This window comes from Saimiri boliviensis, chromosome 8, assembly GCF_048565385.1.
Source record: "Saimiri boliviensis isolate mSaiBol1 chromosome 8, mSaiBol1.pri, whole genome shotgun sequence".
Lineage (NCBI taxonomy): Eukaryota > Metazoa > Chordata > Mammalia > Primates > Cebidae > Saimiri > Saimiri boliviensis.
Window position 1 is genome coordinate 92897539 of NC_133456.1, and position 21056 is coordinate 92918594.

At 37.3% G+C, this 21056-nt stretch overlaps 1 protein-coding gene across 12 annotated transcripts in view; it reads right to left on the minus strand.

The window, feature by feature from the left end:
- CNTN4 (contactin 4) overlaps positions 1 to 21056 on the minus strand; it is a 979069-nt gene that overhangs the window by 160154 nt on the left and 797859 nt on the right. For all 12 annotated transcript variants that reach the window (XM_074404876.1, XM_074404882.1, XM_074404881.1 and 9 more), the window contains 3 exons: positions 18922 to 19106; positions 4990 to 5126; positions 2799 to 2928 (listed from right to left, as the gene is read on the minus strand). In XM_074404876.1, the coding sequence (XP_074260977.1) occupies positions 2799 to 2928; positions 4990 to 5126; positions 18922 to 19106 (452 nt within the window). The remainder of the gene's footprint in view (positions 1 to 2798; positions 2929 to 4989; positions 5127 to 18921; positions 19107 to 21056) is intronic.

The following is a 21056-nucleotide window of genomic DNA, read 5'->3' on the forward strand; positions in this document are numbered from 1 at the left end:
GCCATTTCATTCTGATTTGGAATATTCTTCGTGTTTCTCAAAATCTAAATTTTTCAGGGCTTAGTTTTCTAACCCAACCCATTAGCCAAACTCCCTTTCCTAAATTCCTGCAAGCCTTACATTTTTACAACTTGTTTGGCCTATATAATTTGATGACATGCCTTTATTGTTCCCATGTTAAACATGGTTAAATAATTTCTCAGGCATTTTCATTTTATCTTCACTGCTCTAGTGCTATGGTCTGAATGTTTGCGTCCCTCCAAAATTCCTAAGTTGAAATCCTAAACCCTAAGGTGATGGCACTAAGAGGCAGGACCTTTAAGAGGTGAAGCCCTTATGGGATGAAGTACTTCATAAGGGTGAAGTGCCTTATGAATGGGACCTCCACCCCTCTGCCATGTGAAGACACAGTGAGAGGTTGTCAGTCTGCAACCCAGAAGAGAGTCTTGACCAGAACTCAGCCATACTGGTAGCTTGGTCTCACACATTCAGCTTCCAGAATTATCAGAAATAAACATTTGTTGTCTATAAGCTACCATGTTTACGGTATTTTTGTTATAGCAGCTTAAACAGACTAACACTTCTGGTTTGCTGCCATTGGGAAACTTAAAGAGCTCAGATCAAAAATTCATTTGTAATTAGACAGTTCCAATTGGAAATGATTTTTAAATAAACTCCTTAATGTAAAAATTGGAGCAGTGATTCGCAGCTAACAGGCCTTGAATCCTGTTACTAGAGAGAGAGGGAAGGGGTAGGCAAAGGTGGCTTTAAGCCATTATGCATGCACGTATACATATACATATATTCTATTATTTTCAGCTATGGGTAGGCACTCTAGACAAAAATCATTAAACAGCCTTTCTTACATTAGTGGAGTCATTTGTTTCCATCAGCTTTTCTTATTTCAATAAAGGGGACTACAACATCTTTTAAAATTATAACGGGGTCCCTAGACTTATAAATTGGCTAGTACTCATCCAGAGGGTTTTGAGACACTATGATTCATTTCATTAGGACACATCTCACTTTTAGCTGTTCTTTCAACTAGTTGACATACAGCAGTATAGAGAACATACTCGTTTCAGAAGAAACTCCTAAGCAATCTGCCATGGTGAACTGTACTCCAAAAGAGTCAGTTCCAAATAACAATAGTCAGCAAATCTGGGCAGAAGGGAACCATTGAACTTGTCCTGGAAGGAGTCGAAAAGTATTGTTCCTAATATTTATAGGGTGAGAGGTGTGTGTGTTTAGGATTCCAGTAGGCCTAGTCAAGCTGATGCTTATTCCCAGAGCCCAGAACCATTAGTAGGCCTCTTTGAAAAAGGCTCCATCCCCATGAAATCTCACAATCATTATCTTTGATGGGATTTGGGTCAATGCGAAAGAACTTAGTGAGAAGAGCAGTTGTGGAAGTTTTTCTTTCTTTCTATTTTTTTACGTTGTACAGGATGGAAGTATATTCTACTTGAGAGAATTTACTTCTATATACAAGATTTACATGCTAGGCACCAATGAATGTTTTCCAGAAGGGAAAGTCAGGACTCTGAAACAATTGATCAGAGCATGTGAATTAACTCCTCTGTGTGATATTTTTCTCTTATTCATAATCTTCTATTATGCTCTCACCAAGGAGAATGACTCCTTAAAGCCTCTAAATAGGAAGCAGTTCCCAAATCATTTACATTTTTTTTTGTTTTTAGTTTTATCATCTTTTTTTTTTTTTATAATAGGTACATTCAAGATTTTTCTATAGGATTATGCAAGTTGTTGGTCTTAACTTTTATTTTTAATGCCCATAGATTTATCTGTTCACTCAACTATGCCTTTAATTATTTACTGACTTAATTTATTAATCCATTTTAATAAAATAATCTCTCAACTTGTTCATTTAACACACTCATTCATTTTTACATTCATTCAATATTTATTGAGTGCAAACTATGTGCTTCAATGCTGTATTAAGTCCTGGGAATAAAATGATAAATTAAACCAAATATGATCCTTGACATCACGGGGAAGTTAAAATATAGTGGAAGACAGAAAAATCACATAAATAAATGTAAACCGTAACTGCCATAAAGGAGAAGTAAAAGATAGTATAAAAATCTGTAATAGGAAGAGTTGACCCAGCTATGACCTTCTGAGGAAGCACCAATGAAGCTGGGAGATGGGAAATGAGAAGGGGTTACAGAAATGAAGAGGGAAGGAAAAGTGTTTCAGGCAAAGGATGCACTCACTACATACCAGTGGCCTACAGAGGAAGGGAGGATGGCGAATATGCAGAACAGAAAAGTCAATGCAACAGGAGGTAGGAAGTGGCACACGATGAAAGATGTAGCTGGGGGAAAGATTATTAATGCATAGTCTGGAAAAATTCAGATGTGGAAGAACAGGGTTTATTCTGTCAGCTGTTCAAATAAGCCTTTCCAAACCAAGTCAGCTCTTATTCCCTCCAAGCTCAAGTTTGCACCAATTCAGCAGCAGACTCCAAAAAGCATCTTGAAAACTTTGTTCAATTTAGAAATGCAGTCAATAGAGGAATAAAAATGAGTGCCAAGGGAAGCATGGTCCCCATTGTAAGCATTGAAGAGGCTGATTTAGAAAGTGTTCTCTTGTTATTGCTTACAGATTTGCTTATTACTTGTTTCTGGAGGAGTATCTTTGGAATAAAGATTTCTTTACTCCTTTTCTTGGCTTGAACATTTATGCTTGTCAAAGAACACGTTAGTTTAGTGATTTAAAGAGTAGTTTTTTTTTTTTTTTTTTTTTTTTTTTTTCTTGCCAGTATAAAGACTCACCTATAACATTAAGCTCCGCGTTGGAAAAGATAACTCCATGTTTATTCTCTGCCAAACACTGATACATGCCAGCATCTGAGAGGTTCACTACTGTTATGTTGAGGGTTCCTTGCTCAATTTGAATTCTATCCTGTGAAAGAAAAGAGGAACATAAAAACAATGACCCTCTATATCTGAGATTTTAAGGCAATTTTACCATGTGCAATATGAAGGAAGCTTAATGGGAAGAAAATAGCCACCATATAAGCAATTTACATAACATGATCTATTTATCTGTCAAGTAAATTTGTGGCAGGTCAGATGCTAAATGGAACAACCAGTACATCAGTTGGTAAACGGAATTTAAATTGTAGAATTCTCTTGAGTTCTCATTGATTTAATAGTGAAGCCATTCAGATTAATATCCCCTCTAAACAGAACTTGAAATTTAAAATGCTTTTTTACTTTAAGGCTTTGTACTAACCAGAGTTAGGGGGTTTCGAAATACAACCAAATTTACTGTTTAGAGTGTTTAAAACACTCATATTTTGGACAAATGACACTCTGAAAGTTAATAAGATTACAATCTTGAGTGAAACAGAGGCAAATATTTAATATCAGTTGAGGTGTACTAAAACATGTAGATATTAATAGTTTAGTATTCCCTTAGTTTATTGCTGTCAGTGATGTGACTTAAGCTGAGGACCATCTGGTGGCCAATGTAAAGGAAGCAAATTTAGTATGCAGCACAGGAGATCTTCCTGATTTGTCACCTTGAGGATATACAACTTGGGTATCAATTTTCATAAGTAACAAAAAGAATGTCCTTCTCTCCAGGGGACTTGGCAATAAAAAAATATATATATATATATATATATATATATATATATATATATATGCACTAGTTTTCTGTTTGCCACAGGGTTGTAAGTTAGCTGAGTGAATGCTTTATTAGACTTTGATAAAATCTAGACATCCATATTCCCTCACATTATGAAACCAAACGAATCATCCCACAGAAATGATAATTACTGGTTTCTGAATAAACACAGAAATTGAGCTACTGAGCTGCCTAGTTTTAAAACTTGAAACTTATCTTGGTCACATCTGAGTTAACTCTTAGACTCACCAGATCATGGCATCTAGACAGTGAGACACCAAACCCTCCATCTGTCATGATTGCCTCTGTACCCCTCCCTAATTCCTTTCTGCACACAGCTTCATCCCTTCCCCAGCTACAAAAATTCCCAATTTTAGTCATTTGGAGAGACGGATTTGAGAATGATCTCCCATTCTCTTTGCTAAAGCAGCTGAACGAAGCCTTATTTCCTGGCAATACTCAGTAATTGGAGAGCCAATCACTGAGTAATTACAGTAAGCAACAAGACCTAGACCAACTCCCTGGCATTCTGGTAACAATTACACAATGGAAGGAAAAATACCAGTACCTAAGTACCTACACTTTTGCAATTTGTTTGAGTTTGGCTTTTATAATTGACAGAATCATGGACAAGCTGGAGCTCTTCCAACAAATGGAGAAGGTACATGAGGCAGGGGGCAGGTTAGGCAAAACAGCCCCTTTTCTCTTTCTGTTGTGTAAATTCATGTGAGGGCCATTGTTCCAAGCAGGCCCTGTTTCCTGGGTGGCCTACTGGAGGAATAAATCTGAGCATGAGACTGCCTCTCAATTTGGAGCCTGAGGAAAATGTCAAATTTCAATTAACATTTGAAGTTCAGTAGGAAAATACATAAGGAAAATTAAATTGGACACAATTGTTCCTCATTCTCAGGGTCTCCTACTCTGCCCCTGCTTCACTCAGATTTCTTTGTCAGAGTGTTTCTCTATTTAGCTGGACATCCTGTATTGTGTCAATACCACTTTTCTCATAGTGGATCCTGGAATGTATCTTCCTTTGTATCTTAGCACAATTCCATGTTCCAGACCTTCTGCATAACTTTCCCATTATAAAGCCACAGATATTAATCTTTGAAGACCAAAGATCCAGTATAAGAACTTAATTGAAGGCTAGAGAATTGAATTTATGTGCACTTTGTATTTATCAATTGAATTCACTTTCATTTTTTCCACTATACTGGTGTTTCATTGTGTATTATTTTAGAAACAATTCGTCATTCTCACGTTTCCATGACAATGAGGCCATATTACACATGATAGTCAAGACTAAGACACAGTTACCATTAATTTGCTTACCTGAGTTAGCAGAGGTTCACCATTTTTTAGCCACCTGTATGTAGGCTTAGGCCTTCCATTTGCTTTACATTCCCAGAAGACATTTTCTTCCATGGCCACATGAATATCATTTATTTTTTGAATCCAATTAGGTTGGGCTATAGCAGTTCAAAAGGCAGAGAAAAGGTGTATATTCAGGGTATACTCAATCTATCTTTATCATATGCAATCAAAGAACAAAAACACATTTATAATAAAATTCCTTTTCCAGATGTTATGCAAATAACAAGGCTGGGTAGACGTTCAGGGAGGTGCACATACCCTACTGTGAATACTGTTTTTGTAGTTCATAATGTGGTCTTTTAATGTCCAAAAGCAAAATGGATAAAACTACAAATATCATATGGCAAAACTAACTGTCCCTCTCCTGTAAGTATCTATTATTCCATTATTCCTTTTTCCCTTTCAGTAGAGAGTATCTTCCCATCACCCTCCTCCTACTTTTGACTGGGCTGGTGTATTCCCAAGTATGCACTACAAATGCCAGAGCGCTTTGCAGCTAGAGGTAATCGTCTAACCAAGTTCATCCCAACTGCATATGTGTGAAAGTGGTGACAGCAACTTCTGGGTTATTTACTGAAAGATACTTTCCCTAACCTCTCTTGCCCCTTCACATTGGAAAAAACTGACAATTGAAACAGCCTTGGGTGCAGACATGGAAGCTACATAGGATGAAAATGCTGACCTGTCAGCCTTGGACCATGAATGACCATGTGGAGCAACGCAGCTCCACACCCACCTGCCAGTTTTGGGGAAAATAATGTGAGAGACAAATAAACTTCTTATCTAAGCTACTTTATTTTGGAGTCTCCTTTGTTAGAAGAGCTTAGCATGACCCTAACTAATATACTTCACTCACACATGTTGTATAGATAAATTTTGTGACTCCTTTCTTCTTTAAGACTATCATCATTATTGATTATTGATTTCATATTGATAGAATGTTATCTACAGGAATAAGATGCTAGAAGCCCAGCTCTTTAAATGCATCCTGATTTTTATCAAACCTTCTCAGGAAATCAAGTCCTGCCCACAGTCTAACACAGGAATTCAAAGCAGCACTGAATTCCCTCATTGCCCACTGCCATCCACTACCCCTGCCACCCAAAAGACACCATATTTTCTGTACTTCATTGAAGTCATATTTTCTTTCCTTATTTTCAATAGATATAAAGACAATGTTAATTCCATGTTCCATAAAAAGTCTTCATAAATATCAAATCTTGCCTCAAGCACAATTCATGCCGTTAAGAATAATGATAAATATATTTAGGTAGAAGACCTTCAGCCCAAAGTCATGCAGAAGATAACCATAGCTGTCATTCTGGAATTTAATGTGTTCACAGGGCATTTCTACAGGGTAATGCCTATCAAGGTAAATCTAATAATCAAAGTTGATATCAGTATTTCATTAGGAGATGCTACTCATTATTCTTAACATCTCTTCCAGCTGACTTGACCTCAGTATCTTCCTTCAACCAGGCTTCAAATCATCCATAATTTAATTCAAAAGGAAATGGCTACTGTTGAGGCCAAGCTGTATATTTTGCCTTTTCAATAATAAATAAAACTAGAAAAACACTCAACAAGTCACTTAACCAGCAGAGGTCTCTAGGTCCTTGAATAAACGCTGCTATTTTCTTTTCTTGTCTATAAGCAATTTTATGTTTTTCAAGGAGCAAAACACAGTTTTACAAATCCTCTACACATGGGATGATGCATTGCTGCATATGAGGAGAGGCCAAAAGGGTCAACTTCAAAAAAATTTAGAACATCAACAAGCATTAACTTGAATGAAGGGTTATAACCTACATCCTGAAAAGAGCTGCAAGTCTTCGTTGTTCTTTATCTTCCTGCTGCTAATGCAAAGGAAGCTAAAAAGGTTCTCTGCTTGGAGAATTTGATGTGTAACCCTGATAGGGCTAATGTAGTTGTATGCCTGATTTCACATTCAACCTGCTGAATATTTACCCCCTACAGAGTCCATGAAAACAAAGCCAACAAGAAAAGCCACAGAAATCTGTGTGGAATATTAACAACAAAGCCAAACTTTTGAAAGAGAGTGAGGAAAAAAGATGGAAGGGCAAATGTAACTTATGAAGCAATGTCAAGTTGAAGTTCAAAAAGAAAACATCAAAACCAAATGCAGAGACAGGAACTTCAATGTCATGGATTTCCTGTAACACTTGGGTTTACTTATTGCTTTCTTTCAAAAATGCAGAAAGCTGGAAGCAAAACCTTGCAATCTCAAAAAGCAGGTGGGGCAGAGAAGGGAGGGACTGGAGAGAATTTTGAAAAGACCTTGCAAAGTTCTAACTAGTTAAGCACAGAAGTGTTCTTCTCTTCCCACAGGGTTATGGAGGTCAAGGAATTGGAAAAGAATACTCAGTGGTAGTTATTTGTGCTGGCCACGGTGAAATCAACAACAAATTCAGTGTCTGTGAGAGATCACCTGGTACTTTCTTTGTTTTTAAAGTAAAATTAATTCATAGAGGACAAATTTGAACTGATATAAACATTTGCCTCTCAAAGTACATATCTGAACATGGGCTCATAAAAATCAGAAATGAAATATTATTTTATATACATGATATACATGACAAAGAGAGATAGTCTTTATCTTAACATGCCAATTGCAAATCTACAAAGCAATAGCCCATGTAGTAAAGGTTTTCACTCTTGCACAATTAGATTGGATGAATCATATCTAAGTGAGTAAGTTTTTCATACTAGAATAAATGAAGTCATGTGCTTGATGAAAATGGCTCATATATCTTTATTTTTGGGGGGGGGGCTTACCTAGCTCAAAGTCCCAGTTTTTGATAACAAAAATCCCAGTTTAGCATATTATAAGAGATATCATTAGCCCCTCCCCCTTCTGTGATAATGCATTGAGTACAGGGTATTTATCACTTAATATCAAGGTTCAACTTCATTTTACAACTCCATATCTAAACACAGGTTAAACATCCCTAATATGAAGATCTAAAATCTGAAATGCTCTAAAATTCAAAACTTTTTGAGCACTACCATGATGCCACAAGTGAAAAATTTCACACTTGATCTCTTAAGACTTGTCATGGTCAAATACAGTGAAAACTTTAATATATTAACTTATCCAAAATATTAAAATATTACATAAATTACCTTCAGGCTATGTATATAAGGTATACGTAAAACATAAATAAACTTCATGTTTAGGCTTGGGTCTAAATACTCCAAAATCCTAAAAAATCTAAAATCTGAAACACTTCTAGTCCCCAGTATTTCAGGTAAGAGATACTCAACCTGTATCAGCTCAGAAGAAGGTCTGAACAGGTTACTTCAGTACTATTATTTCAGAAGCCATTTCTAAATGTCTTTTTTTGGGGGGTAATATATGCAGATTTCACATATTAAACAGAGTTAAACACATTAACATATTAAAAGAGAACCATCTGTTTTGAACTTCCAAGATTTGAAGCAAAAGAATTCTTCTAGGACGCCTTAAGTCTTGTTCTCAAACTACAAATTCAAATATAAGGTTAAACGGTTGTGCTGAGATTTGACCCTGTGACACTGTTTGTCTCTTGGATACATCAACAATCTCTTCATTTTTTGTTCATTTGTTCAATAGCTGCCAGAAATGACCGAAATCAACATTTGTGTATTCCAGCCATTAGAATTGGGCAAGCATCTTATACAATAATAATTTAAATTGCAGGCAGATACAATTTAAACTCAGAGGGTCAAACAATTCTCAGGAGTATTTAACTCTTCAATTTTCTAAAAACAGAAATTTCTAAAAGAAAGAAATGCCAGCATATGCTTCAGACCTTAGAAATTTAAAAACTGAAAAGGAAGGATATGATGGCAAAACAAAAACAAAAACAAAAACCTCTCTAAATTACCATCACAAAGATGACCTGCAGACATTCACAGTTATTTCTGGTTGCTTACACAATTTTAGAGAAGATGAATCATCTCTAGGGAATGCAGAAGTTTCATTGACATTGCTTAAGAATTTTAATGATAGTAGAGTTTATGAGCCTGGAGGTAATTACTTGGCTTCAGTTTACACCTAATAGAGATGCTTCTCAAATCTTTATCTCCAGCCTGGGATTCTTACACAACTGACAGAACCATCAAGATATTCTCACTTTACCTCAAATTCAATGTTCCCAGTATTGGCACTAGAAATACTCATTTTCCAGTGCTACTTAAGAGAGTCTACGGTAAGTTTATTATTACAGACTTAAACCTCTGACTTCCAATTGGCAGAAGTCACTAAAAGAAGGACCAACTCTACAAGAAATATGCATACTGCATTTTAGGGCAAGGTCAAGCTTTGATGTTTGTTCAGCACTGACAATCTGCACTTCTCTGGCTTCAGACTCTCATCCACTCCCCACACACCACCAATCAGTCTCCTCACAGGGGTCTTCAAACTCAATTCCATGAAGTTTCAAGGGTTCCTGGAAGTTACACCCTTCAACACTCATTCAAATTCCCAGTATTTAATACACAGCAAGGCAGCTTCATTTAATACAAAGCAGCCTTGCTTTATATTAAATATTGATAATTTCTTGTAAAGTTTCATGTTAAAAAAAAAAAGTACCTTGAGAATTAAACAAACACATACTTTGCTGATACTTGGCTGATAACTTGTTTTGCAAGAACAGCTTTGGAAATGCCGTCTGGAGACTGGATGCCTGTTTTCTCTTTGAACTCAGAGAAGTTTGGACCGAATGATGTCTAACATTCTTTCTGATTTTAATAACTGAAGCCTTTAGCCTTTAGATTGTCTCTTAAACCAGCCGGATTCATAGTTCTCCTAGTTTTTCTATTAATTTGTGCTTCATTCAGACACTCTTATTTATGGTTTCTTCATCTCTATAGAAGTTACAACTGACTTGCTTCTGGCAATGGTATGGGAGATGTCATCAGGCCAGTCCTTTTACAGATAGCAATAATAAACTCAAGTCAGAATATAAAAACCAACTATATGAAGATAACACTAGAAGGCAACTCAAAACAGCCATATTTCTATTAATAGTTATTTATCAATACATAAAACAAATATAACCATAGGAAGTAATCTATATAAGAGATAATGAATAAGATTTGTGAATGTGCTTTGCCTCCTGTAAATGTTACAAATGTTACAAAAAGGAGAACATTATCATTATTTCATATTATTAGATTAAACATTTAAAGTCTTCTGCCATCTGGCCAGGTTCAGTGGTTCATGCCTGTAATTCCAGCACTTTGGAAGGCCAAGGCAGGTGGGTCACCTGAGGTTAGGAATTCAAAATCAGCCTGGCCAACATGATGAAACCCCGTCTCTACTAAAAATACAAAAATTAGCCAGGCATGATAATGTCTGTTTGTAGTCTCAGCTATTCAGGAGGCTGAGGCACAAGAATTGCTTGAGCCTGGAAGGTGGAGACTGCAGTGAGCTATCATACCACTGTAGTCCAGCCTGGGTGACAGAGTGAGACCCTGTCTCAAAAATAAATTAATAAATACCATCTGCCATCTGGTTTCACCTACATGTCTCACTTTCTCTCCAACTATGCCCAGTGCATTCACAGCTCCTGGTGAATAAGGGCCTTTGCTCTCCACTCCAATAAGCCAGTTCAGAACTTTACAAATGAGTTACAGAATTAAAAAAATTGTAAATCAGTAATATTTTTAAAAAGGCTGTTGGGCCCGATTTACTCAATTAGACCCAGATCAATCAAGCTATGACTACCCTTACATAGATTAATTTCTTTATAAGTCTTTTTTAAATTTATTTTTAATCTTCAAAGCCTTTACCTAGTATTTACCTGAATCTGCTCTTACTGGGCTGAATCTTCTCTTTCCCTTGTCCACTTTGAGTTCAGTCCCAAATGCAACCAATAGTGAAAACTAATAATATGTGGAATACCTAATCAGCATCACTTTATGCACATCATTTCTGAACCTCATAATAATGTGCAGGTTAAGTGGACTTACATTCATTTTTTTAATTTATTTTTATTTTTATTTTATTTTTTTTTGAGACAGAGTGTCACTCCGTCGCCAGGCTCCAGGCTGGAGTGCAGTGGCGCAACTTCGGCTCACTGCAACCTCCGCCTCCTGGATTCAAGCAACTCTCCTGCCTCAGCCTCCCCAGTAGCTGGGACTACAGGCGCGCACCACCACGCCCAGCTAATTTTTTGGTACTTTTAGTAGAGACGGGGTTTCACCGTGTTGACCAGGATGGTCTCAATCTCTTGACCTCGTGATCCACCCGCCTCGGCCTCCCAAAGTGCTGGGATTACAGGCGTGAGCCACCGCGCCCGGCCTACGTTCATTTTATAGATGAGGCCCAGAGACATTAACATCTAGATTCAGACAGTGACTCAGTTAGCAATGGCATACAGGCCTGCTTGGCTCCCACATCCATTCTCTCTCCAGAGCCTCTCAAAAAATGCCCAACCCTACCGCAAATAACAATGGGAGTATTCTTTTAGATATATCCTTCCTAATAGTGGATATGTTAGATGTATCTTTCTGAATATACTTCTTAGTGCAGTCTAAGAAGCACTACAGGTCCCCAGCTTCCCTTCAGGGAGTCCATTGTGCCTTCTCTTTCCAATTATATATGCATCAGACTAGATTTTCTTCATATACTTCAATGGAAACAACGTGTCATGACAGATTGAATACAGAGGTATATAGGAGAATGCACCTTTATTCTAGTAAGACAGACATTAAAGAAATTTGCAAAACTATAAAACACGCAACTCTTTTCATTAATTTTTTTCATTTGGAAAAATATAGTCAGTTTTCTCATGTTAATTATTTCTAACATATGCTGGTTGCATTTTGTCATTTTAAAGTAAATTAAGTTCTAAGTTAAACTCTCAGTTTAAATTAATAATATGGTATATACGGTAGATATAACTCACATAAACAAAAGCTCTTTGAGGTACCCAATAATTTTTCGGGGTAAAAAGGAGTCCTTAAATCAACAGTTTAAGCACTCCTGCTTAGACAAGCAGAGGAACTTTTAGATAAATAAATCAACTTAAGCAAAACCTCCTATACGTAAATTTTTTTTTTTTTTTTTTTTTTGAGATGGAGTTTCGCTCTTCTTACCCAGGCTGGAGTGCAATGGCGCGATCTCGCCTCCTGGGTTCAGGCAATTCTCCTGCCTCAGCCTCCTGAGTAGCTGGGATTACAGGCACGCGCCACCATGCCCAGCTCATTTTTTTTTTGTATTTTTAGTAGAGACGGGGTTTCACCATGTTGACCAGGATGGTCTCGATCTCTCAGCCTCATGATCCACCCGCCTCAGCCTCCCAAAGTGGTGGGATTACAGGCTTGAGCCACCGCGCCCGGCCTCTATACGTAAATTTAAACAATATTCATCGATGAATAAAAAAATGTAACTGACATTTTGCCTTCTCTGATACTACAGAGCAAGACTTGAATTGCATTTCAATATATTGTCCTTAACATGACTCTTTCTTTCATAGCTTACAGTTTCTCATTAGGTGAGGACTTTATGCCTCCACTTCTATATTAATTCTCTCTATTATTCACACATTTGCTCAATGTGTACCCCATGAAAACTGCAGCAACATACTTTATTGGAACTACCAGATGAAAGAAAGAAAGAAAAATTGTTGACTTAAGTGACACTCAGGGGAATTGAGGGTATCAATATCAGTACTGTCTAGGACAATTAAGCAGACTATTGCTCCACTGTGAAATTACCTTATCTACTGTGTTCAATTTTTGGTCACTCTGTCCTTTAAGCCTCTTTGCAGGGCTGAATATTATCTTGTGATCACATATACATGGCACATCCATGGGGAATTAGTATGCTCTGCTGAAAGATGCTTTAGTATTCACTTATTGATGACCTTAGAGATACTCAAACACCATTTGCAGTGCCATCAAGCCTACAGTTTTGCCTTTAGAGGCAAAGGACTGTAGCACAAAGGGTCTAAACATTTAGTCTTACACGTAATTTGAGGAAGAAAACAAGAGCTTTTTTTTGGACTCAATAATCAGATGACCAACTCTGAAAATAGAAAGTGAAAAGGTCAGTTGTTCGTCCAGATGTTTTCATTTGTGAAACCGGTCATGGAAAATGCATAGAAAGAGTATCTGGGTGATTGATGAATTTTTATTTTATTTTACCTATTTTATTAAAACATTGTATTGGCAGGAAAAGTAACACATGTAGAATAGCAGGAAAAAAAGCAGTTCTTGCTGTGATTCCCATTCATTGCATTACCTTAAATAAGTTATTTTATATCTCTGGATCTTATTTTCTTTAATTATAAAAATCAAAGGTTTAGCCCTAACAGTTACTTCCATCTTAAGTATTATTGGATAGTGTGAAATATAGCCTTGTTTACTGCTCAAATATTAGATTCCCCATTTCCTAATTATGAAGATGATTCTACTCTCATAACACCTATTACAAAGAGAAGAAACTGTACAAAAATATTAAATATCAGGCTCTTTTAGTTCACACTTCATTCTATTAAATGATGACTATAATTCTATCAGCCTTTTTGGGCAAAAAGGAAGTGACTACAGAGACATAATGAAGTGGAAAGAGAATAATTATCAAGTGAATTAAATCCATTGTATATTGCTCTTTCCTTTCTTCAAAGATAATTGCCTTAGCCCTCTCGTTCTACTTTGCGTAGACTGGCTACAATGCCTGATGTGACAGTAAGCTGCAGCTTTCCAGGGGAGTCGGAACACCTTCTCTTGCATGCAATTTAATCTTCAGCTACACAATACCATGTGGGACAGCCTAAGCATAGAGCAATGGTTCTCACCATGTGGTTCCCAGAAAAGTGGCATCAGCATCACTTGAGAACTTACTAGAAATGCAAATTCTTGGTCCTACCCTGGACTTACCAAATCAAAGCCTCCACCTGGTATGTTACCACTGGGAACATAGAACAGGACCCAGAATTCTGTGTTGTAATAAGACTTCCAAGTTACTCTGATGCAAACTGAAGTTTCAGATCCTCTAGCACAGCATTTGAAATCTAGCTCTGTTTTTTACTGTATAAGCTTAAATCAATTACTTTAATCTCTTTGAGACTCAATTTCCGTATCTATAAACTAGACAGATGTAGGAATGAAATGAGAATATCCTATTGGCTTTAACTGCAAAATATATCTCAAGTCTCTCCATTTCTCTTCCTCTCTTAAGTCCTGACCAACAATGTCTCTCACCTGGATATTGGCAATGGCCTCTGAACCAGTTGTCCAGCTTTTGCTCTTGGTTTCCAATCATCCATTTACCACAAAACAACCTGAGTGATCTTTTAAAAACATTAATCAAATTCAGTCATGCTCCTGCCTTGAAATGCTGTGATGGCTTCCCATTATACTCGGAGAGTAAAACCCACATTCTGTGCCTGGCTTACAAGGTAATGCAGTCTGTCGCCTTCCTATGTTTCAGACCTTTGACCCTTGCTCACTACGATTTAGTTAACATTGACTTCTCTGCTACATACCAAGCACAGCACATCAAGTGGTTTTCTGCCTCAGAGCCTTTGCACTTCCTTATCTACCAGGAATGTACTTGCCCTTGAAAGCCTAGCTCATTTTCATCCTTCAGGTTTTGGGTTAGAGGGTAATTCTCAGATAAATCTTTCCTGACTGTCTCATCTTATAAAATCTTTCCCTCGCTCTCAGCTACTTTCTATTATATCAATCTAATTACTTATTTATTTATTTGAGATGGAGTCTCGCTCTGTTGCTCAGGCTGGAGTGCAGAGGCACAATCTCAGCTTACTGCAACCTCCGCCCCTTGGGGTTCAAGTGATTCTTCTGCCTCAGCCTCCCGAGTAGCTGGGACCACCAGCATGCACCACCACCACATCCAGCTAATTTTTATATTTTAGTAGAGCCACCATGTTGGCCAGGCTAGTTTTGAACTCCTGGCCTCAAGTGACTCACCTATCTTGGCTTCCCAAAGTGCTTGGATTATAGCAGTGAGCCACTGCACCTGGTCAGTCAACCTAATTATGTTCTTTATCACTATTACCAGAAAATAAAATTTTCTAGTTAATTTGTTTGCTGAACAGTGCACTTCTGTTAATTTCCAGTAAAATACTAGGTCTTTGAGGTCAGACATTTTGTCTTGCAGCCCTAGTGCATCACAATGCCTCCCACATGGCAGCCATAAAAAAAATTTTGTTAAACAAGTAAATAATGTATTAAAGTCATTTAGGAAAATGTTTATCTTTAGTAACAAAGATCCACAGCATTTTACCACTGAAAACAAATCTATTTTTAGGAAGTTTTTATGCCAAAGAAGATTGAGAAAAGTAGATTCAACTAGACCATGATAGCCTAGTACAGGTTACAGCAAAAATAAATTGGGAAGATGGGGTAGGGTAAAAATGTTCTGTCTGAATTTGTTTCAGTTCTCCATACATACTAAACATGAGTAGCACAGGCTAACTTAAAGACATGGCCACAGTAGGGACAAACCAACTGTCAATAGCGCTTCCATTATTCAGACACTGAGAACAATGATCATGCCCAGAAGGCCTTTGAAAGAAGGTAACGTCGTTTTAAGGCAAGAAGAAAAAACCTGCCATTTTGCCAGTCCTGAATAGGAGCTAGCACACTTGTGAATGGAATACAGCAACTTGGAACCCAGAGAAGCATGTTACCCATGGTCTACAATCCCTAAGGGTAGCACACCTTAATGTAAGAAATTGTCTTGTCAACAAAGACAGAATGTTCATGGATAAGCAACTGGGGGATTCTCTTGTCTTTTGTGATCTACACGTTGATTTTAATCATAATAATTCATTTAAATTGGAGACCTAGGCAGCTGGATATTAGAAACACAGCACTGTGAAAACCCAGACCACAAAAAAGTGAGAGGATAGAAGATGACAGCCAAGTGCTTATGTATAATTAAGCTCTCCTGTGACTGTGACAATGAAAACAATTAGACAATTTTTGTCACTGATATGCTAGATAAGGAAAAACAAAAGAATAAACATAAATACAATAGCCAAGTGCTGTGGAAGTCAACTAACTGATCTGACAAGTTTCTAATACCAAGAGTGGCTGACAAGTGAGGTAAGGCTGAGTTATCTTCAGAAAGCAGGCATATTTTATTTTATTCTGCTCTTTTTCGCATGCATGGCTGCAGATAACTCCATTTAAAAGGAAACATTGTTAGAACCTGATTTTCATCTCCAGGGCAGGATCCTTGAAAAAAACATTTCCCTACACAGGGCTGGGAGCCAGTGACAAAGTTGATTTTCCATAACAGTAACCCTGGGGTACTCTATTTCCAGTCGAAACCTCTAATCCACAGGAAAGCAGTATGCCGACCCCTGGTTACAGAAAATTTCACACCAGTTTAACACACTGAGAGTAGGAATTTCACTTAACAGAAAATGACGAAAGTTGAAATGACTTTATTCAATTACTTAGGCTACTCAAATAGCGTTCAGGAGCAGCCACCACTGAACTGAAGAGTCTATTCAACTAAGAAAAAAGAGAAAACGGCCAATTACCTGAATATTTACAGATTGTCCCTATCTCATATAGAAAAAATAGTTACTGCATTGGTGAGAAAAATGAGCCCTAAACAGTAAAAACACACAGGTATTTCATCTCACTGAAAAAATCTGTAACTTACAGTCTCATGCTTTTGCAGTCAGTTAACTGTTGTGTCTTTTGTTTTACAACCCATCAAATAAGATACCAACTACCACAGTCTAAGAGAAGGCAAAGATTAAATATTAAGTCTGCCATCTGGCATGAGTAGAGTCAGTCCTTAATATTCTTGAAGACTGAGGAATGATGAAAGAGAAGTGCAGACATATTCAAACAACTATTGCCCAGCTCATCAAGTGAAGTAGCAATACTTTCTGGAACTATGTGTGTTCTCCTGCCCCAGGAACTGCATCAGGAGAACGTGAGTCCAAAATACTGAGTCACTTAAGAGAGGTCATTGAATGTTGGCTGATAGTGGAAATCTCCACCCAGTTTCCAATCAACCGTTTAAAAAATGTTATGTGGTTATTGATCAGAATTCTTTGTCCATAGCTTTTTCTTTTTTCTTTCCTTCCTTTCTTTTATCCTTACCTTTTTCTTTCCCTCCATTCCTTCCTTTCATTTCTTTCTTTCTTTTTGGAAGGAAGAGCTTTATTAGCCTGTCTGGTGGCCATTCTGACAGGGTAGGAAGTGTAGCCTTCTTTGGCCAGAAGCTGTAAACAGGCACTTTGAAGGAGAGGCAAAGGGAACAGGAATTTGTGCTAAGTGGAGTGGCTGAATACACATATTTAATAAGCTACAGGAGGAGTCATGGATATTTATGAAAGGAGAACCATTTGCATGAGCAACTGAGTTTCATGAGTTCTGTGTATGAAATATACATCTATTCATATGTATATACATATATGTATATTTCATACACAGAAGCCATGAATTTATATACATATTTATATGTATATAAATATGAATATACATATTTAATAAGCTACAGGAGGAGCCATGGATATTTATGAAAGGAGAACCATGTGCATGTGCAACCCTTCATAGGTTCTGCATATGAAAAATGGCAGTATTAGCATCCGAGGATGGAGGTTTTGGCCCCGTGATACCAAAAGGTAGACCAGTGGACATGAAACCCCTCACTGAACATCTTCCCTAGAATGACCAGAACCATTCTGTGGTTGGTTATTAAGCAAAAAACAAGGGGCAGCATCAGGTGGGTGGTTGGTATCAGTGATGGAGTCTTTTTAAAGGGCTAGTTTGTGTTTAGCCCCTAGAGAAGAAAGGCTTATTGTGGATAGTGAGAGATCCGGTATAACTAGATGTGTCTAACATCACCATCCAGTCATGTCCAAGAACTCAGTTTTCAATGTTACTCTGGGCTCCCCTTAGCCAAAAGGGGGTCCCTTCTGTCTGCTGGGGAGCTTAGAACTTTGGTTATATCTTAAAACCAAAATGCTTTGGAAGAAGAATTAGTGAAATAAATAGACATTTGCAGGATCAGTTATTCCAAGAAATAAGAACATTTAAAGCTCTTGCTACAACTTGCCCTACAGCACTACTCTCATCATTTTAACATGCATTGTTGTTTGTTTAAACCATTCTAAAATAATTATCAATCTATAGTATTTGTTTTCTGCATCCCAGACAGATGGGATTCTGGCATGCTCCAATTTGGCAGAACTCAGTTTGCTTTCAAAATGCGTATCCAATAAAATCCTTTTCTAGATTTCAAATCAATATCCTAACAGGGTTTCCAAGATAGGCTCAATAATGACCATGTGCTAATGGTCTTACATTTATATTATTTGGATCAATGCTGATGATTTGATTGGAATCGGAGCAGCTGCACATAAAAAGGTCTTTGGGGTGAGAGAGATTTGTCACGTTCCACTCTGATAAGAACTAAATTTGGACAGTGTGCATTTTGAAATGTTCATGGTACCATATTAAATTGCTACCAAATAGGAGCAATTACAAAAGATTAACACAAGCCTCAAATCAAAATTCTAATGAAGAAAAGCACAGAGCTTTAAAAAAAGATGAATCAGAAGCAGGAAAAATAAAATGTTTCCTGTGTCAGGTTTATAGCTTGATGCAAAGAGGAAAAAGAGACTTCTTTGCAAGTGCGTTCACACTTATACTCATCCTCCAAACACATCAGCCTAATGTCTTCCTCTCTGCTCTGTCAACATCCTTGCCCGCCAACCTCACTCTCCATACCCAGAATCAACTAGGGCTAATTATGGAGTAAACCATGAGTTTCACATAGCCCTATTCTACACAATCTCTCCCAAAATGCCTGAATGCCTCTCGGCTTATGATTTCAACATCAGGAAGTGCTGCTGTACTAAAAATGATAAACTGAAAACACACACTTACCATAAAAAGTTAACTGTCCCCTTGCTACATTTTTCCCTCTGGAATTTTCAGCCACACATTCATATAAACCAGCATCTTCCTGCTGAAAATTAGGGATCTCAAGAATTCCATTTGACTTATGTCTTCGGGCTTTCCTTGCTATCGGCTTTCCATCAGCTCTTCGCCAGATAATAGTCGGTACTGGACTGATAGTAAGAATGAAAAGGAGTGAATCAAACTAGAGAAAACGGAACCTTTTATTTGAAGCTATTCTCCTAACAACCTCTTCCTTCTTGGTTCTGCACATATAAGCTTGAAGTGTTTTGCAAATTCATTCATTCATCTGTCACCATTACAATTTTAACCATATCCACATCTCTAATATTATTTATTTAGTGTTCTTCTTAAAATCAAATAACTTTTCTTAACTTTAAATAAGGTGATCTAGCAGGGCACAGTGGCTCACACCTGTAATCCTGGCACTTTGGGAAGCTGAGGTGGGTGGATCACTTGAGGTCAGGAGTTCAGACAACGTGGTAAAACCCGCCTCTACTAAAAATACAAAAAAAAAAAAAAAAAAAAAAAAAAAAACGCTGGGCATGGTGGCAAGCACCTGTAATCCCCGCTACTTGGGAGGCTGAGGCAGGAGAATCACTTGAACCTGGGAAGCAAGGTTGCAGTGAGTCAAGATTACACTACTGCACTCCAGCCTGGGATACAGAGCAAGACTCCATCTCCAAAAAAAACAAAAAAGGTGATCTGTCTCCTATACAATATCATCACTGAAATAAAAACAGATTTGTATATGTTATATGTGTTTCCTCATACATGTTTTTTCTAAATCAAAAATATGAAAATAAAAATGTTCATGTGCATTTGTGGCAAATTAAAGATAACTCAATTCTTTCACGTTCCTCCCATTGAGATGAGGTCTACGTCCCCTACCCTTGAACCTGGTAGCTCTTTTAACCACTTTGACTAATGTATAAGATAGAAGTGATGTTGTATGATGAAAGCTCAGGTGTTAAGAAACTGACAGCTTCTACTTTCTGTCTCATGGCAGCCCTGAGCTGTCCTACGAGAAAAGTACATACCTTGAGACTGCCAGGAAGGAGAGGCTGTACATAAGGCTCCATCTGCCCACTGAATACTACTGAAGAAAGACCCGAGGATGCCACTAAAAGACCTGAAGGATGCCACTAAAAACAAAAGAATCAGGCAGCCAAGCCCTGTCTGAATTTTTGACCCACAAACTGTAAGACAGAATAAAGTTCTGGTGTTCCTTTTAAGTTGGTTTATGTAGTAACAGATAACATAAACAATATATTTTCATAAATCTATGCACCAACAATGCAAGTACCCTACTTTGAGAAATATTCAAATATTGAATTCAGTAGAAATAATGAGCTCATAAAATGTGAGAGACACAACCTAATTGCTGACATAGAGGAAGGGTTCACTCAAGGTATATTGTTTTGAACAACATGTTTTTTCTCCTTGTCATTTATATATTGAGAACCTTACCAACTTATAGCAATCCATTTGGAAGATGGGTTGGGGAAACTTCGCTTAAAATAGTAAGAAAAGGAAAGATGCCATCTGTGAGTCTTTATGTACTCTCAAGGCATCTATCATCCTACTGCCATAACTGGTAGAACATATTTTAAATTGCAGAGAGGGCATCATTGAGTCTGCAAATCAATGGTTTAGTGAGCTAACTACAGCTTTTAAGATTGTGGCTTCCTGGCAGGGGATACAATTATTTACTTATTTATTTTTCACAAAAACACACACAGAGAAGTAATTAGACTAAAGACTTGCTAATCTTCTCTGGGAAACCTGAGATGGTATTTAAAACATTAAAGCCATCAACTCTACTATATTTGTTTTAGAAGAATTTAAGTTCGTTAGACAGACTCTAACTCAAAATGCAGAAAGCCTCTATGAAAAGTACATAATCGGTGTCTTTATACTAATGAGATATATACTTAATACATGGCTTTAAAAATAACTGTACTGAAACGTAGTTTTTCTGCTCTTAAGTGGGCAACGATGATGTGGTTCAGCAGCTGGATGTGCATACTCAAACACGTCTGTGTAGACTGAAGAAGCCAATTTGGGTTTTTTTTTTGTTTTTATTCTAGCACCATTTAAAC